Below are 24,016 nucleotides of genomic sequence, written 5' to 3'. Positions count from 1 at the left end.
CAATTAGAGATACTTTTTACATACAATTAGAGATACCAGGCCCCGCGTGCTGGTAGGAAGGAAAGGCACCCTGCACACCTGCTGGGGTCAGGGAGCACTTGCAAACCCGAGCTGCCCCTAGCAAGTCCTGTACCCCTGCCCAAGCATCTGCCCAGCAAGTGCTGCAGGGCACATAAGCACTGCCCGCTCAGATGGAGCAGAACTTGGCTTGATATGATTTCCGTACATCTGCCCAAGAAGCCTGCGGCAGTGGGTAGGAACCAAAAGTTTCTCCAAGCCACAGAGGCACGAGGAGGTGGGGTTGCTCAGCCTCCATGCAGCAGCTGCCAAGGCCAAACAGCATGAGTAGGTCGGTATGGGAACCCAGCACCCACCGTGGCAGAAGTAGAGCTCAGGAAGTCTTTTCACCGAAAGATCTAGTATATCCACATGGGCAGGTCCACCATGGCTTCACACAAGGGAAATGCAAGCCCATGGAAAGCTGATGGGCTGTCCCCACTCTGCCCAGCTCTGCTGCCATCTCCCACCTTGGGGCTGCAGAAACACCACACATCACCACATCTCACCTCATTGCTCCAAGACACAAACCCAGAGCAACTTGCAGCATAGCAGCTGTGCAGATGGGAGCAGGCTGAGCATCTGACAGAGAAAGAGATAAGCAGTTGCTGAGAAATACCAGCAAGTTCGTTTCTCCTCAGCTCCAGCCAGGTCTGCTGCTGTGGGACAGCGCTGTGGCCAGGTGTCTGGAAAGTGTCAGTTTAATATGATGTGCTCATGGCTTGAGTTCGTTAAAACATCCTTTATAAGGGATTTCAAAGACGTATAAAGGATATAAAATGTTAAGTCTGAAGATTTTGCTTCAAGGTGGCCATTTGCAAATGAGCCCAATTTGTCACCTATGTCTGAAAGCTGTTTCTCGGTGTGTCACCTGTATGTGAGGATTTATCCTATGAAGTCATTTTTTTCTATTCTTTTGATTCATAGGATACGCTCAAGAAGCCAGAAGAGTGTTCAATGATCCTGCTAGTTTAGGTTCTTGTCATCAGAGCGCTGAATTTGTGGTGAAGGCCTCACCACACTCCTGAAGGTTTGGAAACCTGCATGATGAAATTTCCTGAAGGAGCAACACGCCGGGCAGATGCCGTGCGGGTCAGCCCCTGGAACCCAGCTCACGCCTCAGAAGGTTCCTGAGACTTATGAACATTGATCTTCAGCAGCAGAGGGTGTGGAGGAGCTCAGACAGAAGACAAAGCGAGCTGCTGGTGACAAGGACAGCGCTAACAGAGTGGCCCAGAGGAGCCCTTACCCGGAGGTAGCCCAGCCAGGTGCCACCCCCACCCCACACCCCGAAAAGAGAACTGCCCCTAGGAAAAGAAACTGTTTTCTGGTGTTGTCCTTTTTACTTCTCTCTGTATCTTTAGCAAAGGCTCCACCAATGAGTTTTGCTCATCTCAGCTCTTTTTCTTCCTCAAGTAGGGCTGGGGTGGCTCAGGACAGGGATCATAGAGGACTTTCTCCTCCATCAAAACTCTCAGCAGCTAAACAAGGGAAAGATCCAACAATATAGTCAAAATGGAAACTGCACTTACTCCTTTGCACCCTAAATCAGCGCTGGCCCCTTTGCTGCCCATGATGGCCCTGCATGGCTGCAGGCACAGGGCAAGGAGGTACTGCCTCCTGCTAACTCCATTCACCGCCCCAGAAGACCGAAATCCCTGTCAGAGAGGCCTTGGCTTCAGAAATCCTATAGGACTTGCTTTTTCTTGGCTGAAAGTCGCCTGATAAACTATACCCTTTCATGGCCAGGTTTCTCAGGGTGTGCCTGCAATGGTGCATCTTCATCCATCAGCCTCTTTACGTTAATCATGCCTTTTGCACCTAGTTAAAATGTATTTCAAGGAAGTTTTCTATTCTAATGTTATTTTAAAGCAAGAAGGGTTTTGCGGGGCAGGCGGTGTGAAAAAATAATAGTGTATGAACGAGGAGTGGGAGGGAAGGTCACCCGCCTGTTATTTGTAGCACAATACCTGATAAGAGGTTATTAGGCATTCAAAGCCACTGAAGGACTTTAATTAAAAATGGAGCTTTGAGAGCTGGGTAGAGTCTGCTGAAGAGACTTCCAGAGCAAAAAGACAGAGAGAGGGAGGGAAAGAGAGCGGGAGTGGACAAAAATGACAATGAGCTTAATTAAAGTCAGGAGGAAGTCCAGGAAACTCATTTCCATGCTCCCAGGTTGTTTTTTTCCTGGTGCCCTGGAGCTGCAACATCTTCATGTCTGCCCAGCACAGAGGCCACGTATCTGGGTACCAAGGGCCTCAATGCTCTGCCAATGGGACCATGAGATTTAGCAGTCAGTGCAGGGAACACTACTCTCAAAATATTCTGTATTTTAAATGCATTTATTCCCCGCATTACCCTACCCGGTGGCATCACAGTGGCTGCTCCCCCTGCACCACACCACGGTGGGAACAAAGAAGAAGGTGCCAAGGTGAAAGGGCAGCTGGTGCTATAAGAGGAAAAACCCCACAAAGAACTTTAATTCGCTTTAAATGAGGAAATCAGCTTGCAAGATGAAGAGGGCAGTTCTGTACTGCCCAAGGGTAAACTCAGAACTTCCCCATCGCAGCTTCTCTCTGCAGGGTTATATCCCCAGCATCTCCATTTGTGCTGGGACACTGAGAAGCATTGATATATGTGCTCTGAACAGCTGCGAGGCAGACACAGCCACTCTAGACTGTGAAAAGAAAACAGGTCATTTGTCCCCTGCTATTTGCTATATGCAATATATCATAATTAAGTAACATGAGCTTGCCGCCAGCCTAGGACACCGCCACAGGGCTGGGATGTGTTTATGTCCTAGGACTGGCAGTATTTCTACCAGTCTTTTTTTTTTTTTCCTAATGTTTCTTTAACTTTTTTTTTTTTTGAAACCTTTTCTTTTTGTGAAAAACAAAGTTCAGAGGCACTTACTGGTGGACGGGGCTGAGACTGCACAATGTGACACCCACCATGTACCGCTGGCCCACGCAGGGTCACTGTTCACACATATTGTTCACACACCACCAAGCACCAGGACTTATCCTCGTGGAGGGCTTTATCTATGTCAAGAGCAAACTAAAAACCCTGTCTCTTGTCCCTTTGCTCGTGTGAGTACGAGGGGCAGAGCTGCGTGCCAGACACAGTGTGGGTCCTTCCTCCTCCCACCACTCGGGCTCACCCCCAGCCAGCAGCTGCATGAAGACCACCAAGGAGGAGCTGAACATGGTGAGCTTGTCAGCACGATGCGTCCTCTCTGGGTAAGGCCATGCCACTGCAGACATCACATCAGACCCTTGCATGTACCAGCGTAGGACTTTCCATGCCAGCACAGCTGTATCATCTCTACTAGCAACGTTACTAGGCTGACAAAACACTATCTGAAACAAAATTTTCCTTGGCTCAGCTTTCTGTGAGGATGTGTGATGGTCTTTTGCTCCCCAGCCAGCACATCTTCACCAGAAACATGTTGCACTATAGACCGAGCCCTACTGCAGTTGCAAAGGCAGCCAACTTAGACCAGTGCCTAACTTTCCATCTGCTTGTCGTTAGTCTGGATCTCCACTCTCTCAAGCTGGAGAATGAAATCTATGACCTTGAAGCACTTTCTTTTCATTTTGCATAGGGTTTTGATACACTTCTTGTTGGTTTGGGAAAGAAAAGTGTTCTCCCAAGTCTCTATGTAGAGATGAGTTCCCTTCCAGATCTTATTCTGCAAATACCCAGCCCTTGACTGGTTGAAGGAATGAACTCTGAAGGTGAGGTGGCATTCAGAAACTTGAGCTCATTTCTGCTTTGATCATTCTTTTCCTTAATGGTGAGAGCTACTGGACTGTCTCCCTCCATAAAAGAATGCCTTTCTTTAGCTTTCTCTGATGTACTAACATATAATGCATTTGTTTTTGGCACACACATTTATTGGCATGTTGATGTCTTTTTTGATATTCTTCCCACCTCAGGACACTCCATCAATCCACAGTCCTTAAGCAGAGACTTTTCAATGCACCACAAAAGAGAAGTCAGGTTAATACTTTTTTCTTTACCTACAGTGGGGCCATCTATCCCAGGCTTCCTTAGCCCTATACAAAGGTTGGTCCCAAGCCAATCTGAACTCCCTTTCAAAACTCAAACCGTGTTTAATGGGAAAGGTATGATTTCATAAGCAGATCCATGCAAGTCTGATGTTGTGCAGACAAAATCCCATAATGATTAACATGTGGCACCTTGGTCCGGTTCACTTGGTTATGCGCTTATATCACAGTGAAAACTGCTTAGCAGCTTGCTTGCTGCAATTTAGGGAAATTAGGATAGTCAGAAACTCACTGCAATTGTCACATGCTTTATTGACATCGGGGTCTCTGATTTTTCACAACTTCTTCTTAATATTTTGGCAAGGGGAGGTGTGGAAGCCTTGTCCTTAGCTCTCTGCAAATCCCTTTCAGATGTGGAAGCCAGGGGAGCAGGGTCCAGGCCGCCTGGCTTGGCCTCCCACCAGCTGGGCTGACCTCCCTCACTGACCCTCACCCAACCCAATGCATGCACCCACCCTCTTTCTTTCAGCCCTGAGAAGTGAGTGCTGGCTCCTGCAGGAGCCTTGCCAAAAAAGAAGGGCCACCTGAGGCACCTGCGTGTCCTCCAACGGCCCCAGTGAGGAGGTGGCTTTGAGGAGCACCAAGGAGGGCCTCGGGGTCCATCACAGTCCATGGGTCTTCTAGCCAATGTCCTCCAGTTCTCCTGTCCCATTATCCACACCAGCAGGCACAGAAACGGCCTGCTTGGGAAATGTGACCCCAAAGCCTCTTGTCCCTCTTGTCCTTTCCCCGATCTTGCCAGACCCAAAGTCAGCTGATATCCAGCAGAAGCTGTCGCTTGGCTTCAACACACTTTAAAAGTGGCCCTAGATCCTGGCTACTGCACACACCTCGGGAGGTTAAACAACGTGCGGTGAAGGCATTTACACCAGCTCAGTTAATTTAAGCACAACCGTGAAGATAAATCGGGGCCTTCCATGTAGAATTTCTTGATGCCATCAAGAGCGCTGTATTGAATTAAAAATATCTGACTTATTAACGAAGGCAAATAATGACAAGCAGATCTTATTATTTTATTGGGCTATAGTTAAATATTTGACCAATAATGAAAACCTATTTCTAACGGATTTCTCCCTGTCCTCCTCAATAAGTTTCTCTTAAAGTATATATGCATGTGCGGTTTTGATGTTTGTTTTTGCTTAAACTGTGCCTTCTGCCAGGTTTCCTGGTGGTTAGAACAGAAGGAATTTATTAAGAATCATACTTTTTTTTTTTTTCAGTGATTTCCACAACAATATTGGACCAGCCTGTGATTGAATTTGGGTACGCTTTGCTCTCCCACCAGTGCCCACCACCAGTGCTGTGGGGACACACAGGGGATGCAGAGGGGCATGGTGGGGTTGGAGGGGCAGACACCTGGGTCCAGTGTGCGAGCTCCCTCCCCTCATCCGTTATTATTTCTCTGCACAAAACTACCTGGCGTTAGCTCAAACTGGCAGTGGTATTAGGAGACACCACCAGAAATTGTCTTGGGTGAATGGAGTTGTTGGCAAGGCAGCAGGCCCTCAAGAAAAGCTGCCTTGCACCAGGAGGAGAAAAGAGAAAGCCCTCTTGCACCTTGGTCAGGAAAAGACTGAAAAATGTGTTAGCAGCATGTGTGCTGTCATCTGAAGACCTTTTTAACAGCTTTCTGTCAAAACTCTGCTCAAGCATCCGCAGACCTGTGATAACAGCTGTACTCCTGAATTAACAGCTTTGGAGGCTCCAGCCCCTCTGCTCGAGCCATTCTGGGTTTTCAACTCTTACATAAATACTGGAGAAGACCTAGAGACTGGAAAAGAAATGTGGTATAATGTTAAGGTTTGGAATTCGACAAGGGTCAGGGATGTGGGGCAAATTCTATTTTTATTCATCAAACACTTCAGCTCCACTTGATCTGTCATCGCCAGAATAGAGGGAGTAAAAGGGAATTCCCAGCTAGTTCCCAAAAGGATCTCTGTGTTGGATATGGAAATGGGCACCAAGGGCTGAAGGCTGGTACAAAAGAATTGTTTTTCCCTAGAAAGACTGGCCCACGCCTAGGGCAAGTGAGCCTCTGGCAAGATCTAAGCATGACATAATTCCCCAGGCATTTGGACACTTCCAGCTGGGTTTGCTAGAAAGAAGAAAAGCATCTGAAAACAAGTAGAGAAAAAGCCACTTGCTTTGCTCTTTTGATCCCAGTTTAAGTCCGCCCTGCTACTAACATTAGCTCATTTTGTGAGATGCTCAGATGAGAACATCGAATCGGGATCTTTTCTCTGTTTGGGAAGGAAAAGCAAGGGAAAGGAGCAGAGAGGACACTTGCCTTTCTTGTGCATGTGAACTGCGAGCCCGTTGCTGGCATGTGAGAAGGGAAGTCCAAATGTTTCACAAACAGCCAGTCCTAACACACGCCCCGGTGCAGGGCAAGCCTTGCTGACGGCCCCCGAGCCACCAAACAATTCCTGGCCATCGCAGGGCTGACACACATAAGCCAGCAGCCCCTGACCACTCTGATGGGGTCCCTGCTCTGCCCGTGAAGATGCTATACCCTACTCTTTCCACCTCTTGCCACTCCTGATTCCCTTCCTCTGGGCTATTTCCTGACCCATGAGAGCGAGGCCAACACCTTCGTGTTGAAAAACACTGGAGAATCGAAAGAATTGTTTAAGAACCAGTTATCCTCGCTAAAGACAACACTGGACAAGCAGCAATCAATTATTGGCCCTAACTAAAGGAAAGCATAAATGAAGCTTCCCGTAAGGGTGTCTCTTTCCTTTTCTGTCACTTTCTTTTCCCCATGTACTGATGCTGGCAGTTTCACGCCCAAGCTTATTTCCTAGCAGTGGATTGAGCAAGCTGAGCCCTGCGTGGCTGTCACTGGAGAAAGGGACGTCACTGCCGGGGAGCTGAGGTCTGCTGCCCGCCAGACAGGGGCTGCTGGGCTGTGTCAGCACCTGGAGAAGAGAAACAGGAGCATGAAAAGCATTTTCAGGGGCTGAACTTTAATGCCTGGCACTGCACACGTGTTTTGCAGGACAGTTGCTTTGAGTTAATTCTGTATGGACTGCTGTCACTGACGGCTTCAGTCTGTGTGCGTAGCTGCTCGCACATGTCTGCTCTCCGCATTCGTGGGCTCAGGGTGGTTAGAGGTTAATGGATTTTCAAGCTGAAGTGTTTGCCAGTAGCATTCAGGACGTGGACATTTGGGCCAGAAACCTTATCGGAGACAATCCACGCCGTGCTGTCCTTCCGTGGAAGCCCATGTATTAGCTTTTTAATTTGTTTACCCAGCGATAAATCCAGAGTAACACGTTAATGTGCTTGCAATTAATTGGGATGTGCCCCAGTGCAAGGTCAATACGGGATAATAAACCTTTGTAGGAATGTCCTTCTGAACGATCTGCTGGCTACCTGCCTGGCTTAAGATTTAAAACTACGGCTGCCCTGAGCCTTGCCTAATTCCAGAGGTTTTCCTGCACAAAGAGGAGATGAGGACAGGTTAAGGACCTCCTTGCTGGGTGGGTTGTGGGCACCCAGCTGGGCAGAGACGACCACAACAGCACACGCAGCATCATTGCACAGGGCACAGAGCTGCTCAGCAAACCTAAAACAACCCAGGGATTTTAAAATCCCAAGGGGTGGAGGAAAGCAGGGCTGTTGTCGCATGGTCTGCTGTGCATAGAGAAATCTTTTGGCCTTGCTGAAAGCGTGGGACAAGCCAAAGGATCCCATCAGAGGACCATCAGGGGGCAGCTGACCTCTCCCTGCAGCACATCAGCAACAGCTCCAACCATCCGCATGTGGCTGCCCTTTGCACACCTCATTATGCCTCCAAAGCCACATCAGATCTCTGGCATCGGCTGTACCCAAGCAGTGGACAGCCATGGACGAGGCGTGTGGGCTCCTTGAAGGCAGAGCTGCCTGTCAGGGGGGGCTGCCTTGCAGAACATATTTTTTCAGCTCCAAGGGTGGCCTGCTCAGCCAACCCTGACTATTCCACCAGGCTGCAGAGGCCAACCTGGTATTAATTCACCTCAAAGAGCAGGTTGAAGTCATTAAAATATTTTGCAGGTGGTTCCTTGAATTCATGGTGCAGCTGGATCCAGCCTAAAGGGAAAAAAAAAGGGAAAAAAAATAAAATAAAAAAGAAAGGGAGGAGAAGAGGCAAGTTCTGATGAAACACAAATTAACATAACTCATGGAAGGGAAAGAAAATCTGGTTTCAATCACTACAACAAAGCCAAGCAACACATCAAGCTGAAGAGGAGAGACATCAGGCAGGCTGCGCCAGGGGTTTTATTGCTTTAGCACAAGCGCTGCTCCGCGGCCCCACGAGTGCCCAGGTGCTGCCGCGGCAGCTGGAGCGGTGGTACATGGGGATGCGGGCTCTCCAAGGGCCCCGGGCTGGTGAGGAGGGACACAAAACGGGGGCAAACCTTCTGTCTTCTTTCATTCTGAGGCCCCTGGGGAGGCAGATCCCTGGGCAAAAGTGGGTTTTGCAGTGTGGTGACCTCAGGCATGTAGCATCGAGACGCCCTGTGGTGGTGTCTGCGCTGGACAAGGACCTCACCTGTGGCAATACCCACTCAAGAATCTCATCCACAGGTGGTCTGTGGATTTAAACACCAGGGATCTGAAAATATTTATAAGTCCTCGCTCCCATATGGGTCCAGGCTCCACCTTTAATGCCCCAGCAGAAATCACCGATGTTCAGATCTTGCGTGTTCACCTCAGCCTCCCTTCTGCGTGGAAACCCTCCAGGCACCGCAACATTTCTTGTCCTTCAAGTCAGATCTGCTTGTTCTTTGAGGGTGTGCTGACCAGGGCTGAGCCGGGCAGCCAGTGGGACCCTCACAAGGGACACCCCAGACCTGACCCCTCGGTGAGCTGCCCGTGGGCAGATCACTCACAGCATGCTCTGGCACCCTCTGAGTTCAGCAGTGTCCCCAGATAGGCACAGGCACTGAACATCTTGGTCTTCATCCAGGAGAACAAGGCACACCCCAAACTGACCCAAACTGACCACGAGGATATTCCCCCCCATGTGATGTTGTGCTCAGCAGTAAAATCTCAGGCAAAGAAGAAGGAAGGGGGAATGGTTGTGGTTATGGCATTTTTCTTCCCAAACAGCTATCACACGTGCCAAGGGCCTGCTTCCCAGGAAGTGGCCGTGTATCTGCGTGCTAATGGGAAGTAGAGAACTGATTCTTTCCTCTTTCTGCTTTGCTTGCACACACAGCTTTTGCTTTCCCCACCAAAGTGCCATCATGTCACTGCAGGAGTCTTCTCGCCTTCCTTCTGTTTTCTCCCTGTCCCAAGGGAGGAGGAGGCTGAGCAAGCGGCTGAGCAGGTGTTTGGTTGGTGGCCACTCATCACAAGAGCCCACTGGGATGTCAAAGCTTACCAGCCCAGTTCATTCTAAAAAGAGGAAGAGAGAGAAAAATCATGTGAAATAGCAAAAGCAAAACAAAACAAAATCAGCTAGTTTAAGAACAAACCTACCACTGCAGAGGCAGAGGCTCCGGTCTCTACCACACATGTCCCAGGTCATCCACAGCTACCAGGGCCTGCAGGAGAGCACTGCGGTCTGTGGGCAGGAACACTTTATTTTATGTCCATCTGCAGAAACTGAGTACAGGTGTTGGGATATGGGGTAGACTCTTACCTTTTTGGCTGCCACTCTCACTTCAGTCTAGAGGCAACTGCCAAAACATCAGAGGCTGCTGCCCTGGCTCTCCTGACATGTGGCCTCTTTGTGCCCTCACCTCTTCCTCGTCTTTTGAGGGGCACCAAAGCCCCCTGAAGTCTGCCCATTTATACCTCGGACAGTTTGGAATCCATTAGGTGAGTTTGGAAACACTGCCATGCTGATGGAAAAACACTTCTGAGCTAGGACATCTTCTCATTTGGCAAAACAAAACAACAAAAAAAACACCTTAAACAAAAAAATCACAGATTCTGTTCCTTCAGGATAAATGCTTATCTTGAGGAAGCTGACATCTGTCCAGGCTCCCCGGCTGTATCACTGCTGAGAAGCACTGTGATTACCTAACGCCAGCCCAGAGCTTGGCGTAACATCTCTTCTTTCAGCCATGAGTAGGCAACTTCTGGTGGTGACAAACGCCTGCAGCTGACACAAGTGGTGAAATGACATGAGAGAGGCAGTGGGCATGGCCAGGGGGCAGACACTTCCCTTGCCTTCCACCAGCAGTTACCTGAGGGCCCATGACGTTGATGTGGCTGTGGTCCATCCTTACAACTCAGCTCAGCTGTGGTGCACCTTTGCAACGAGAGCATGAGGAGCACCTTCTGCCCAGCATGAGCCACCAGCATCACAGCATGGGAAGGGCTAGGGTGAGCAGGAGGACTTCAGGCTCTTCCCCAAGACTTTGGCAGAGTGCTTCAAAAGGGGCAGGAGGAGCATCAGGAGGGAGAGGAGGCTGAGAGCCTGGAGGGCGAGGCTGATGGCCCGGCAGACGTGTCCCATAATGTGCTGGAAACTGCTGTTCTATTAATAATCATATTGTTTCAGCAAACCCTCGATCCCAGGAGACCACACTGAATCAGCAGTTTCTTTTCTTTTTTCTTCCCTGAGTTAGTAACCCTGATTGCACAACCAAAGTCAGTCTGCTGCTGCAGCCAGTGATGGGGCAGCAAGAAATGAACGACAGCAGAAAGTGGGAGGTGGCAGAGGCCAAGTGAACACGGTGGTGCATGATCTCTGATGCCAGCAGCATGACTGAGACACCTGCTGCCATGTGAAAATAGGGAAAAAATAGGGAAATCTGCCACCGGTTTGCAGAGGCTGACACCCAGATGGATATACGCTGCGATGCTCCCAGGCAGCCAGGTGCCTGAGAATCAGGCTTGACCACCTGGGTGGGCAACCAAAGCTGGCAGCTGGAGTTGGGCAGGATCATGGCTTTGCTATTGACTTTCCTGCAGTAGCCAAGTGAAGAACTGGAGTTTGAACCCTGAAGCAGTGAGGATCAGGACTGTGTGGCTAAAAGACTTGGTGCTGCAGCTCTGCTGTGTGCTGCACCTGAATGACATCCATCGCTATAAACACCCACCTGCAACCGTGCCCAGCCCATCACCTGGCCCAGCTGGAGGTGGCTTCACACTGTTAGAGATGGGCTGGATGCCGTGAAGGGAGAGCACGCACGGGTGGTTACTGCAGCTCGGCAGATCGGTGGTAACCTCTCCAGCCACCCTAATAGCAGAGAGATCCTCTTCCTCTCTGTTGGTGCCAACCCAGGTCACAGCTGCGTGTTTGAAAGGCGAACGCAGAAGTCGATTTCAAAATCCCCACTTATTTTTGGTTTAAGCCTTTTAGAGAGCAAGGCGGCAGGTGCAGAAGCGAGGGTCTCGCTGCACCGGGCTGTCCAGCTGAGGACTTCCAGCTGCCTGTGCCCCAGGTTGGCTCCGTGCTCTCTCCCATGGCCACAGAAAGTGGCGAGGTCTCGGCAGGGCCACAACCGGGCAGGCACCTGCCATCGGGGAGGGGACCCTGTGATGGTGGCTCCTCTGTGCCTCGGAGGGGACAGCGGGTGGCAGTGGCAACGTGGGCGCGCAGGGCTCTGCCCAGCACCTACCGACGGCTCTCGCCTGATGGCCTGGGTGAGTCACTTCCCTCTGTGCCAGCCCCGGCACAAATTTCGGAGATGGCGAAATGCCGTGGGGGTGAGATGTACAGGGCGTGGGTGAGACGGTGAGGTGGTGGAAATGGTGTCCGTGGAATTGGGTGAAGGAGGTTGGGGGCTGGAGAGGGCCTCAGTAGGAGGCTGAAAGTGTCTCTCCTCCATTACACCTCAAGCCCACTTCGTCTTCAGCCGCCCCCACCCCACCATCGCTCGCTTGTCCTTACAGCTCCCCCTGATTCTTTTCCTCCTTGCATTTCAGTCATAAATCATCATATTAGTGCCCATTAGCATGGGGCTTATCACCGTGCAGGACTTCACCTGTCCTCCCAGAGGATGGATCTTGAAGCTAGCATTGAATCAGGGGTCTCCTTTCCTTCTGGAGGTGGTTTACTTGTGGTAGGAGCCAAAGGGCCACCTGGCACGCAACCCTCCTGAAGTGCGGAGACATTTCATAACTGAAACTTCTGTTGAACTTCTTGCAGGACCACGCTTGAGGCTCTGTGGATGTGGTGAGCGAGCAGGGAAGAGCAGCTGAGCATCTCAGCTGCGGGAAGTTTTGAGGAACTGTTCAAATTACCACATCAGAGTTCTCACAAGTCTATAAAAACTGAGCGGATAGGAAAAGCATATCAGAAAGCATATCAAATCAGGAGGCAGATAGGAAGTCCCTTCAGTTCTCTGTTGTCCCCAATCTGACAAGGATCTAGGTCAGCCACAATACGTTTGTCATGAAAATTAAAGACAGATACGGAGGAGAGGGAAATTCAAGTGATATGAGCACTTTCAGTATTTCAGACAAGATTGGGTTTGCTCCAGCTGCTACTACAACCTTTCAGATAAGTGGTAAGGTTTCTTTTTATTAAATGGATTGATGTGGATTTTATTATGAGAAACATAAAAAGGAAATTATGTATTTATACTGACTATTAAATGCTTTTCACAATAATTATGCTACTAAATTAACTGACCATTTAAAAAGAGCAGTATGTGAAACCGTCGTTTCCAGCCAAAGCTGATGCTGAGCATCATAAAATAGTTCTCTCCCTGTTTCAGAAAATGCCTAATTTCGCTGAGTCAAACTGTCATGTCTTAATAGTTAAGATACTGAAATCACCAGATCCAATAAAAAAAATAAAAGAAGTTTATGAATTTTTAGCTGAATATAAATACTTTATTGCTGACTAAACCATTCTATTGTAAAACTAATTAAATCTTTGTACTCTATTCAAGCTAAGACTTTAAACTCCTCATTACATTACTTTGAAAAAAAAAAAACAAAACTCAATTAAGGGTAACTTATTGCATGTCTAAAGTAATTATTAATGCTTCAAAAATCCTTTTTTTTTTCTCCTTAAAGGCCAAATTTGACAAAGCAGTTCGTTTCTTTTACACTTGCTGGTGACAATTTGTTTTAAATGTTACAACTTGTTTTCATGTGTTCTGCAGTTCAGTTTGTTATTGATTTCTCATTTGTGTCGATGTGCACTTGCATCGCTGTTAGAGCCGCAGGTATGCAGGTCCCTGGGGAGGGAGAGAGTGTGCTCTGACCAGCCCTCCTTGCGTGGCAGCCTGGGACAAATAAACGTGATGGAAATGGGGAGCTCGTTGATGTAGAAAGGGGACAACAGCCCTGCTCATACTGTCACAGGCTGGATTAGGTCCCGATGGAAGTGAGCTGGTTAAACCAGCTAAGGAAAAGATGCCAAGGGTGAATCGCAGTGCACAGCCCGGGTCGGTTCATGGGACCCAGCAGCCTCGCAGGACTCCCTGCCACTGGAAAGCACTGAGGTTTTAGTGTGGCCAAGCCTGAAATGGCTGGAAACAAGCAGAGTTTGTAATGGGAGAGATGTGAGAGGATGTTTGTCCTACTTTTGTTGGTTTTTAGAGCCTCAAAGCCAAAGAAAGCCATCCACATGCTGTGCTCGGACTGCCTTTTGCATCTACCTGCTGCTGCTGACGGTCGGCCAGGGGCTGCTGGCATACAAAGGTAATGCTTCCACCCAAAGGAGCTTTGCTGGGTGCTCTGGGAGCTCATGGGCACACAGACAGTCAATGTGTCTGCTGCAGGAAGGCAATCCCCAACCCACACCTGTGCTTTGCATCTGCCCTGGGTCCAAATGTCTGCACCCGTGGCTGCAGCAAAGCCCAGCATGTGAAAACAGGCCCCACTGGTGGTACTTAACTGCACAGGTACCAGGGAGCTGCTCTGCTGACCAAGAATTTCCCAGGAAACATTCACTGCACAGATGTTTTGTTTCCTCAGTGTTTAAAATGGAGGAGGAGATGTTGAAACGTCAAGAAAATAATGTGTCATATGCAGAAGGGGTGCTGGGAAGATCCTATGCCAACAGCCTTTTTTTGGAGGGGGACGTGAGACATGAAGAAAACTGGAGGAGAAGCATAGAAGAGGAAATCATCATCATTAAAAACAGCAATGCAAACTTGGTGACGATGATGAGCAACATCAGCCTGGTTGCAGGTATGGCTTCATTTCTCCATGCTGGCTATTCAGTGGGGAGAGCTGGTTCTTCTGCACCACCGGCAAGGCTGGGCCAAATCAAGGAAAATCTAGTTCTGAAGGAATAACCTGGGCGAGATTTGGTCTTCCTGTCCAGTAGTTAGTGATGCTCCAGTGCCCAGGGTCGGACGTTGCCCACGGAGCTGGTGCAGCTGGAGAAGCCAGAGCACTGCCCTGTGCTTCACCTGGCTCCCTCTGCAGCTGCGTGTGGGGCTGGGGGCTGCTCTCCCCTCCTGTAACTCAGTGCCCTCCAAAAGGCTGCTGTCTTCAGCCCTGACTTATTGGTATGTCCTTCCCTGAGTAACGACTACTGAAAATTATCCGTTAAATATTTATTTCAGGTCCTCCTGGACGCAAAGGAGATCCTGGTCCACCAGGTATGTGGGTAGATGAGCCATAAGAAACTTTTCTCTTTTCCTTTCTTTTTTTCTGGTAAGAGATCTGAGGTGAAGATTTGGGATTTCGGTCACTAGACCCCTGTCCTACCACATGCGCAGTGCCCTGGCCATGAGGAGACCTGTCATACTTTTGACCGATCCCCAGGAGCTTCAGCTTGCCCAAGACAATTCAAGGAGACTTTCCCGATCCCTGCTCTGTGGGGCCTCAGACAAACAGTGCATGTAGCGAGCAGTGACAGACCTGGGACCTTGTCCACCCTGTCCTTGGGGGAACAGCTACATGGGCTTGGGAATGAGCTGGGAGCGAGAGCTCTCCTCTGCACAAGCACAATCTGCTGCGCTGGGTCCATGGGGGTGTCAGGTGGAATTGCACCAGCTGCAGGAGATAAATATCTGCAGACTGTGAGGATGCAGCAAGATCTGATCTCATGTTGGCTCTGCTTTTAGCAGAGGTTGGACCAGGCACTTTCCAAAGAAACTGAGGTTTCTGTGATCCTGTAATGATGATCTAAGATGCACCCCTTGTTATGTCAGGTCTGTATCTCATCCATCCCTAGTTCTTGGCTATGCTCATGAGCTTTGCTGAAGAAAAAAAAATAGATTTTTAAAAAATCATCTTTTTCATATCTTCCTGGCTGCGTTCACAACGATGAAAAACAACCTCCAGCCAAACACTGTTACTATTCTTCAGAGCCCAATAGCTCAGGGCTTTTTGAGGGAAGATCTCCCCAGAGGTCCCCGTGAGCAGGCAGTCAGCAGGGTTTGGCTGGGGGACAGCTGGCCCCTGCCCAGCACGCACTCAGCCCAGCTCCAAGGACTTCGCTCGAGTGCCTGCCTTCACCTCTGCCAGCTGAAGACTGGCCTCAGCGGTGACCGAAGGCACATGCACAAAGGATGGTTAAAAAATTCACCTCTTCTTCTTGCTCATTATTGTGAATAGATGATGTGTATCAGCTGATAGATGTGTTTTACATCTCAGGGCTACAGGGACCACCGGGGACTAAGGGAGACCGAGGAATCCAAGGTAAGGCTTTTCTGACACCTGAATCACTTCTGTGGATGAGCATAACGTGACTTTATGGATGATTTTATGGGCAATCTTGTCCTCAGTTAAGATGTAAGTTAGTAGGAATGTCATTGGAGTTGAAGAAATAAGCCTATGTAAAACTAGTGCGAACAAGAGCAAAACTTAGCTGGAAAAAATATTGTCTGAAAGAATTGTCTTGCCCTCTGCCTCTTGCACCGCTCTCAGGTACACGGAGAGCAGCGTTTGGCTCCTGTTGTGTGGCCTGCTGCTGCTGCTGTTCACTAGGCACGATATCCACGGCAGCATCAGAAGTGTGGTTTTGTCCATGCAGGCTTACAGGGACTGCAGGGCACGAAGGGGAGTAAAGGAGATCCTGGCCCTGCCGGCCCAAGTGGTGAACCTGGAGTAAGAGGAGAAAAAGGAGAGATGGGGCTTGCAGGTAAGGCTTCTTCACTGTTGCAACACTTTTAAGATTTTCCCATGTATTCCTATTTAAATTGGTTCCACTTAAAACACCAGGTGAAGTCTTCATAGGTCCCATATTTCACAAAAACAGGACTTTGGGTTTGATCTGGAGGGATCTCGTTTTGTGTTGTGTTCCAGCAAAGCTCCCAAAGGGGGGAAAGGAGACCTGCAAAATGTTGACTCTGCACCGTGGAAGTCTCCTCACAGAGTGACCTTTGTCTAGTGAAAGGCACAAGTATTCAATTATCAGCATGTCCCAGATTTAAGCAGCAATGTTTACAGTAGGATTTTCATGGTATAACATAATACAATATAATTTATCTACAGAAGCACATGGATGTTAGTTTTGACTATAGTAAAACCTACTTCTGAGAACTTTATACCCTATTTAAGCCTTTTTTACACCATAAGTAGGAGAGTTATGCACCATTTTCTCTCCTGTGCAGCACACATTAGTGGGCATCTCCCAGATAACCAAAATTCAACAGTCTCAAGTAGGCTGCACCTGGAAAGGAAAGGCTGAAGGCAGCATAGCAAAAGAAAGCAGGAGATGTACGTGGTGCAGATGAGAAAGGACACTTGCACAGGTTGGCTAGAGACTCCTCAGAAGTAAATCACCAGAACCCACCACTCTGGGCCAACCTTTGGTGCTGGGACAGCTGGAAGGAGGTGCCCCACTGCCTTCAGAGAGAAATCTTTGTGTTGTATTAGTTTCGTTTTGTTTGTTTGTTTTTAATTTACACGCACGTGCTGTGCTGTTTGGTAGGTGTCCAAGGACAAAAAGGTGAAACGGGCAAGAAGGGAGATTCGGGGCCCCCTGGACCCGTGGGTCCTCAGGGAAAACAGGGAGACCAGGGACTGCCAGGTTTCAATGGTAAGTGCAGAGGACGCAGCACAGCTGACACACGTGCTGTGCTGGAGGGCTCCTCCAGCTGAAGCATTCAGCTACGTCCCGCTAGCACTGATGCCAAGATTTTGTTACAGGCAGCGTGGGGGAGCCTGGACGTCCTGGGCAGAAAGGAGAGACAGGTAAGCAGCACAGAAGGTACAGTTTCTTCTAGGAACAGGAGACTAATCTCTTTAAGATGATGTGTCATGACAAGGAAAGCTTCAGCCAGGATAGCTCCCAGCATGGATAAGAGATGATGATTAGATGGAGAAACCATGCCAACGTTGTGCAAACCCGTCCTGCAGCCAAACCCTACTCAGTGTGCAAGAAAACAAGAGGGAGAGGAAGGTTTTGTACCACGGAAGACCACATCCTTCCTGACGTGTGCATGCATGGTTCCTTGGGGAGAACCGGTGTTTGCTTTCATAGGGATAACTCAGTCTGCACGGCATGGGGGTCAGTGACAGAGCTATCTTTTGTTTTCCTCCCTCGTGTATTGCCTGCATTTCACACGTTCTGTTGTTCACCCTGAAGGCTCAGCTGGAGAACAAGGCCCTCCGGGAGCTGCTGGCCCCAGTGGCAAACCTGGCCAGAAGGGGGAGAAGGGGGACCTCGGGCCCAGGGGTAGTCCAGGTACAAAGCTACCAAAATCCGTTACCCACTGCCCTTCTACACTGGCCTCTCTTTGAGTGATAGATTTACTTTCCCTGACTTGTTTTTACTTTCAGGAATGGCAGGCAATGCGGGACTCAAAGGTGAAAAGGGAGACAGCGGATTACCAGGTAAAAGAGCATCGCAGGAAGAGGTCTCTTCAGAGACCAGCTTGGAGCACATAGCCCAGGCCTTTGCTTTGACCTTCCACCTGAGGAAGTCCACCTCTGTACCATGGGCACCCAAAACAACAGAGTAACGTTCTGCTGCACAAACCTATTCCGGTGTATTTCCCTTTTAACTCTGAATGTACGTAGTGCACACAGCCTCTCATCTCCATCAGGTTGAAGTGCTGCACCCTCCTGCACTCCTGGACACCCGGATGATAGGGAGCCACCTGGCCCAACGTTACGTGTTTGTCTGCTGAACCTGAGGTTTTGTGCCCAGGCTCTCTGTGGCCAGCGAGGACCTACCTGGAGGTGGGGTCTCTCTGCCAACAGTGGAGTTTAGGATGTGATACAAATGACCTGAAATCCATCTACTACCAAACACACGAACACAACTCTCCACTGTCTTTATTTTCTCTACTGAAGGGGTCTGCCCTGAGTATAGTGGGAAGTCAGACATCAGCTTCAGAAATAGATGACTGTTTACACTACAGCTAACCTGGACTGAGTGAAACCAACCCTAAATAATAGTTTGCATAAACTTTTTTAATCGTATAAATATCTTTTTTTTTCTTCTTCTTCTTTTCATGATCTTAGGTATTCCAGGGCAAAAAGGAACAAAGGGAGACCAGGGCCCACAAGGTAAATATTTTTTTGAAAGCACTACTTATTCTGATGATGATTAAGCACAGTACTTTAGATGTCACTTCCCAGTTCTCTGCATCAATGTGAAATGCTTTTCACACTGTTTCTTTGGCAAGGAACAAAAATAATAACTTTTTTTGGTTTCCTCACAGGCAGCATAGGCCCAATTGGTCCAAAAGGAAGTAAGGGAGATCATGGCAGTTCTGGTCTAAAAGGTGAACGAGGAGTAAAAGGAGAAAAAGGAGACCGCGGACTTACAGGTAAGGCTGTTTGCCAAGGGCTCTGTGGAGCTGAGGGAACATCTGGGTTTGGGATTGTACAGCACAGCCTGGCACAAGCTGCCCTGGGGCACTTTCTCAGGAGCAACTGGACAGATAGATCAGTCTTCCCAGGAGGTGAATGTGAGGAGTATCACATTCATACCTTGGGAGTCTTGCTAAAAGATACACAAGTAAACAGCTGCATTGGATTTTTTCAAATCCATGCCCAGAGACATCTTGCAATGTACTGTGCTTCTGGGATTGATGTGGTGGTAAGGAACAGAATCAGCAACACAAGGGCTATTTAAGAAAGCCTCTCTTGTCGCAGGACAAAAACCAGACAGTTCAAAAGGGCCAACACTACAACAACTCCCCATCCTTACCCTCTTCTTTTCCAGTCACTGAATGCTTCCCAAAACCCTAAGGCCTGTAGTAAAATAATAAACAAAATATTATTTGAACAGGCCACAGGAAGAAATCAGCTTTTTTTTTTTTGGTGTTCACATTGAACAGTACAAGAGTCCTCAGACATAAAGTAAAATGGGGGCTATGTGGGGCTCCTCCGTGCACTCCTCTTCTGGAGCTTTGCCTCTGGAAGAGGGGTGGAAGGGGAGGAATAGCCTAACTGGGCTGACCCCAAGCTAGGTAGCGCACTCTGGGTGGGTCTCAGCTCCCACCCTGCTGCAGAAGGAGATGGCAATATGTGCTTTGCCAAAGTAGCTTTGGGGGTGAAGAGCTTACCATGACTTTTCAAGCACCTACACTCTCAGGAACCAGGGTGCTGTATGGAAATGTGGAGAACTTGTGAGTGGCTTTCTGCTGTCCCATGGCAGCACCTAGAGAGCAAACCCCACGATGCAGATCTTCCTGCAAATACTTTGGGAGACACTGTGCCTGCTTCTGGAGAGCCCAGAGGCTCTCAGAGAAGTCATTTTACAGTTAGTGGGAATAAGGCATATTTCCCAAGAGTAAGTGGATGGGGTTTTGTAAACTGATCTTTTCGTGGGCCATGCATTAAGAAAACTGTGCCATGTGTTATCCTACTTTTCTTGCTACACTGTTTTCACATTCCTTTCACATACCCTCAGTCACTTCAGAAGGTCCCTTCTATGTGGAGACAGAAACCTCTGCCCATATGTGACCCACCCAATTACTCAAAAAAAAAAAAAGCAATAACTGTATTTTTCCCCAAGCAGCAGTCAAATATTTTCTTATTTTTCAATTTGGAACAGGTTCCCCAGGAGCGAAAGGCAGCAAAGGTGAACAGGGAGCAGGTATGGGACTTTTATCTATCTTCTATCGCTTGACTTTGGCATCAAAGCTACTTTTGAGATCAAGACCAGTGGGTCTCCTGCACACACAGGTTAACCTGCCACACAGCTACCAGAACTGAGGGGTCTCAGCTGAAAAATTACACTGAGCCGCAGCCTCTGGAGCTGGGACAGGGCCTTGAATTGTTCAGATATGAGCTAAAAACTTCAGGTCCCATCACAGCTGCAGCTGTGGAGATGGGAGCATTCATCTGGCTTGGGCAGTCACTGCTTCCATCTTTCAAAGTGCTTTTAGCATCTCCACCCATACATTTAGTACAGTTATTTTTTTACAGTTATTATCTCTTCCAATCCATCAGGTCGCTTCAGCAACTACATACGAATCGTGGGTGGTGGCAGGAGGGGTCGCGTGGAAATCCTTCACAACCAGTCCTGGGGAACGATATGTGACGATGGCTGGGACGTGCAAAGCGCCTCTGTGGTCTGCAAGATGCTGGGATACAACTCTGCCATCGCTGCCTTCACTGCGGCAGGAGGTGAGTCCACAGCAGCCCCCCAGGCTGGGCTGCGAGGCAGGGGCTGCACGACCCGCCTGGCACGGGAGGTATCGCACACCCTGCAAGCAATGGGACAGCAAAGAGGATGGTTTAAAAGGGACAGCTCTGTCCCCTTGGGACAAGATAGCTGCATGTCAGGTGCTGCCTGAACTGTGCCCAAAGGCTGGCGTTCCAATATGCCAACCGTGCAACCCAACACATGCCCGCAGCCCATGGGGTTCCCTTTAGAAAAGTGCACGCTACCATTTCCTCTGTACATCAGTGACTGCTTTTGGTTGTTTGTTGTACTTACTTGTCTTAATTCCTCTTCCAAAGGCACTGGGCAAATTTGGCTTGATGACGTGAATTGCAGAGGGAATGAAGAGTCAATTTATGACTGCGCAAAATCCAACTGGGGCACACACAACTGCTCCCACAGTGAGGACGCAGGGGTGGAGTGTATCTGATGGGAGCCAGGGCTGCCCCAGGAGCCACTGCCTGCCAAAGTGCTCTGTGGGGCTCCTCCTGTCCATACCGTCAAACCAACTTGTACAGGCTGCGCTTATAACGTATTTACTAAACATGTTGACAGAGAAAGCTGAATTTTCGATGAATCAATAACATTCACAAGACCTACGGATAACCTGAGACATCCCAGCTGTCACAAAACAGCTGGAGCTCAGACACTTGAGTGAGTTCACAGCTTTGCCAGCTACCTGACATCAGTCCACCTGCAGGAGCTCACACGCGTGTGCCCTCTCAGCCCGCAGCACAGGAGAGCTGCTCTGCTTGGGCTCAGTGCAGGGAGAGAGAACAGGACAAGCCTGAGGAAAGCAGCAGTTATTGCAGCTTAGCTGGCCCAGTCCATCTTCATCACAGTGCAGTTGTGAACCTGAACCTAAAAACCTCGGTAAAATGCAAGTACCCAAGGCAGCAGGTGCTCAGAAATCATCAGGTGATCTATCTGGAGTGCAAACACAAAGATTCTCCAGAGGAGATGATGATCAGAGGTTAAAGTGCCACCATCCAGGTGCCTCACCATCCTGGTTTAGCACAGACCTGGCCAAGTCCCCTGCCTTCTCTGTCAGCATTTCCCATCCTGCCCCCAAGAACAAAACCCTTACCTTATCTGGTGTGTAAAAGTAAGTGCTTTCAGATCTTTAGAAATTAGACGATCCACTAAAGTAAAGGGATGATGAATAAGAGCAATAATGTGAAAGTACCAGCTAATTAAACTTTCTGAGTGAAAACATGGTCCCAAACCAAAAGCTTCTGCCTTAAATGGAAGTCTTACACAGGTCTGAGATAACAGCTGAAAGGCTCCTCTTTCTTCTGTCCTAAAGCTTTTTCATCAGCACTGGGCATTTGGCAGGTGACAATCAGCCTGTGTATAAATAGCTGTGCACATTGCAGCACCCTGCTTGTGGACCTTTTTTTTAAAATATCAGAAATGGATGTAAGCAACCCCATACCTCTGCCTTAATGTTAGTCATAACTGCACTTGTTTACACAGTTTCAAAACTCATTTTTGGTGCTCACAAATCCAGATATAACTGGAAAAAAACAAGCAGTGCTGGTAAGAGCAACAGACAATGGGACATCCAGGGATGATGTGAGTGAGGAGACCCAGCACCATGCAGTGCTGTCTGCAACAATGCTGTTTTGACCTAAAGGAAATGTTTGGTACAGGGTCTAAGGCCTCAGGAAAGTCTGGAAAATCCCAGAAGTTTTCCACGATGCACTCTGGTGCCTTTGACAGCAGAAAAATGAATAGAGACAGTTATCAGTCCTGGCTCCAGTTTAGAGGAGGCAAAGAGCATCTGCAACCTACAATGGATGAAACCTGACAAATGACAAATATTGCAGATTTGGTGGAAATAGACAGTGGCTCATCTGCATGAGAAGAGGCAAGAGCTTTCTGTTCTGGTGAGGAGCCTGGTCAGCACTACCAGCACGCTCAGTACCCACACTTAAGCTAGCAGCTTCTGCAGGCTCTCCCACGGCACTGCTGAACCTGTGTGGGCTTCTTTTTTTTCTTTTTTTTTTCTTTTTTTTTCTTTTTTCTTTTTTTTTTCTTTGGTTTTTTTTTTTTTGGTTACAGTATGTAAATGAAGCGTTGCTACTGTTAGAAAATAAAGGATTTATAAACCAAATATCTTGTCACATCAGCAGGTGCTGCTTACGCTCCCATTTCCTCTATTTCCTCACTACTGCTACTACTACTACACTAGGTTATGTTCCTCACCATTTTCAGGCTAAATGCTGAGGCATTCAATCTGAACAGGCAAAACTGCTACCAAAGGCAAAGTCAACACGTCCCCACTGGCGACCCTTTGGCTGACTTAAATCCCCATAAATCTCATTTCTGGAGAACGGGCACCCAGAAAATAAGTGTTGTGCCAGGATTAAGGTGAGGACACCAGGGGCTAGATCTGTATGACCAGGGCAAAGGATGCCGTAGCCCAGCCTGTCTGCTCCTAAGCACAACAAGGAGAGCTTGAGCGCAAGCTGCTGTCCAACAGTGGCCAACCCAGTGCACATGTGCTCACACCAGTACAGTTCATTCTGGTCTGGGAAGGGAAACAAACATCCAAGCACAAGGCTCAGGACTGGAACTTGTGTTAATATAGCAATGGTGGTGAAACCAAATCTTGACAGGAAAACAAACATTGGTTTCATAAAACCACTGTGGTGTGTTCAGTGCAGAGGGGGAAGCCCATCCAGCTGGGCAGAGAGTTGCAGGCACAAAACCATGCAAGCTTTCAGCTCTCATGCAAGAATCAGAAACACAATGGCTCCTGCCTGCTGAAGGAGAACATGTCAGAGCTGCGAGAGAAGAACCAAGCCTAGTGCAGGATGTGCCACGTGTAAGAAGTAGGGTTCTCGTGGCCAAGTCACACAATGTGTCAGTCCATATGGATCTGCTTGGAGAAGCACTGGCCAGCTGAGAATAAATGGCAAAGGCTGCTAGGTGATGGCAGCATGGTTTATGTCTGATCCTTTTATGTCCAAAGCAGGGTGAAACCAGAAAGAAGTCTCTAACATGGCCACTAAAGCACTAAGAAATTTCTCGTGGTTTCCATTGGATGTAGATAGGTTGAAGGAGTCAGGGAGGCTGTGAGCCTGTCTGCTAGGGTGCAGCCTTGCTTCCTGAGAAGCCAGGAGTCCAAGTGCCAGAAAAAATAAATTAAAAAATGAAGTCCACCTTTAGGAGATTCACAATTCACATTAAATTCCTTGCTTTTAATTCAGATCTCAGCCAGGCAGCTCCTCACCTGGTCTGAATTGTCATATGCCATGTTTTGCTTGAGGCAAGAAAAGCCCCTATTTAACTCCAGAAAAAGCAAAGACAAACAAGCAAACCAAAACCAACCAACCAAACACTGCTCTCTTTCAGAACCTCTGGACAAAACCAGCACGGGGAGGGCTGAGTTACCCCGACACCAAGCACTGTG

General features: G+C 48.6%; 1 protein-coding gene and 1 long non-coding RNA gene across 3 annotated transcripts; one reads left to right on the top strand and one right to left on the bottom strand.

Moving 5' to 3' along the window:
- Positions 1-5,398: 5,398 nt before the first annotated feature.
- On the bottom strand, positions 5,399-11,229 carry LOC308197894. Its single transcript, XR_013953420.1, has 3 exons — positions 9,757-11,229; positions 9,594-9,678; positions 5,399-9,509 (listed from the first exon to the last, which is right to left on the bottom strand). It is a non-coding gene; the product is annotated as an uncharacterized lncRNA (long non-coding RNA).
- Positions 11,230-11,236: 7 nt separating this feature from the next.
- Positions 11,237-22,459, top strand: MARCO (macrophage receptor with collagenous structure). Of its 2 annotated transcripts, none has more exons than XM_080599172.1 (15): positions 11,237-11,711; positions 13,620-13,721; positions 13,998-14,213; positions 14,594-14,629; positions 15,630-15,674; positions 16,009-16,116; positions 16,909-17,016; positions 17,127-17,171; positions 17,566-17,664; positions 17,760-17,813; positions 18,447-18,491; positions 18,647-18,754; positions 19,987-20,028; positions 20,385-20,561; positions 20,898-22,459. In XM_080599172.1, exons 1-15 carry the CDS (start codon positions 11,531-11,533, stop codon positions 21,026-21,028), a joined length of 1,497 nt encoding a protein of 498 aa, XP_080455298.1. In that variant the 5' UTR covers positions 11,237-11,530; the 3' UTR covers positions 21,029-22,459. The 2 variants fall into 2 exon arrangements, with proteins under 2 accessions (XP_080455298.1, XP_080455299.1); XM_080599173.1 differs by lacking the exon at positions 11,237-11,711 and adding an exon at positions 12,354-12,577.
- The last annotated feature ends 1,557 nt before the right edge of the window (positions 22,460-24,016 follow it).

This window comes from Anser brachyrhynchus (genome assembly GCF_964034855.1).
Source record: "Anser brachyrhynchus genome assembly, chromosome: 7".
NCBI classification, from domain to species: domain Eukaryota; kingdom Metazoa; phylum Chordata; class Aves; order Anseriformes; family Anatidae; genus Anser; species Anser brachyrhynchus.
This window is presented reverse-complemented; position numbering and strand designations above follow the sequence as displayed.

What these genes read in the sequence shown, in the direction of transcription:
- MARCO (XM_080599172.1), top strand. Translation starts at nt 11,531, where the DNA reads ATGGCCACAGAAAGTGGCGAGGTCTCGGCAGGGCCACAACCGGGCAGG. An exon ending in CAACATCAGCCTGGTTGCAG is followed by an intron (nt 14,214 to 14,593) that starts GTATGGCTTCAT and finishes TATTTATTTCAG; the next exon opens with GTCCTCCTGGACGCAAAGGA. An exon ending in CGGGCCCAGGGGTAGTCCAG is followed by an intron (nt 17,665 to 17,759) that starts GTACAAAGCTAC and finishes TTTTACTTTCAG; the next exon opens with GAATGGCAGGCAATGCGGGA.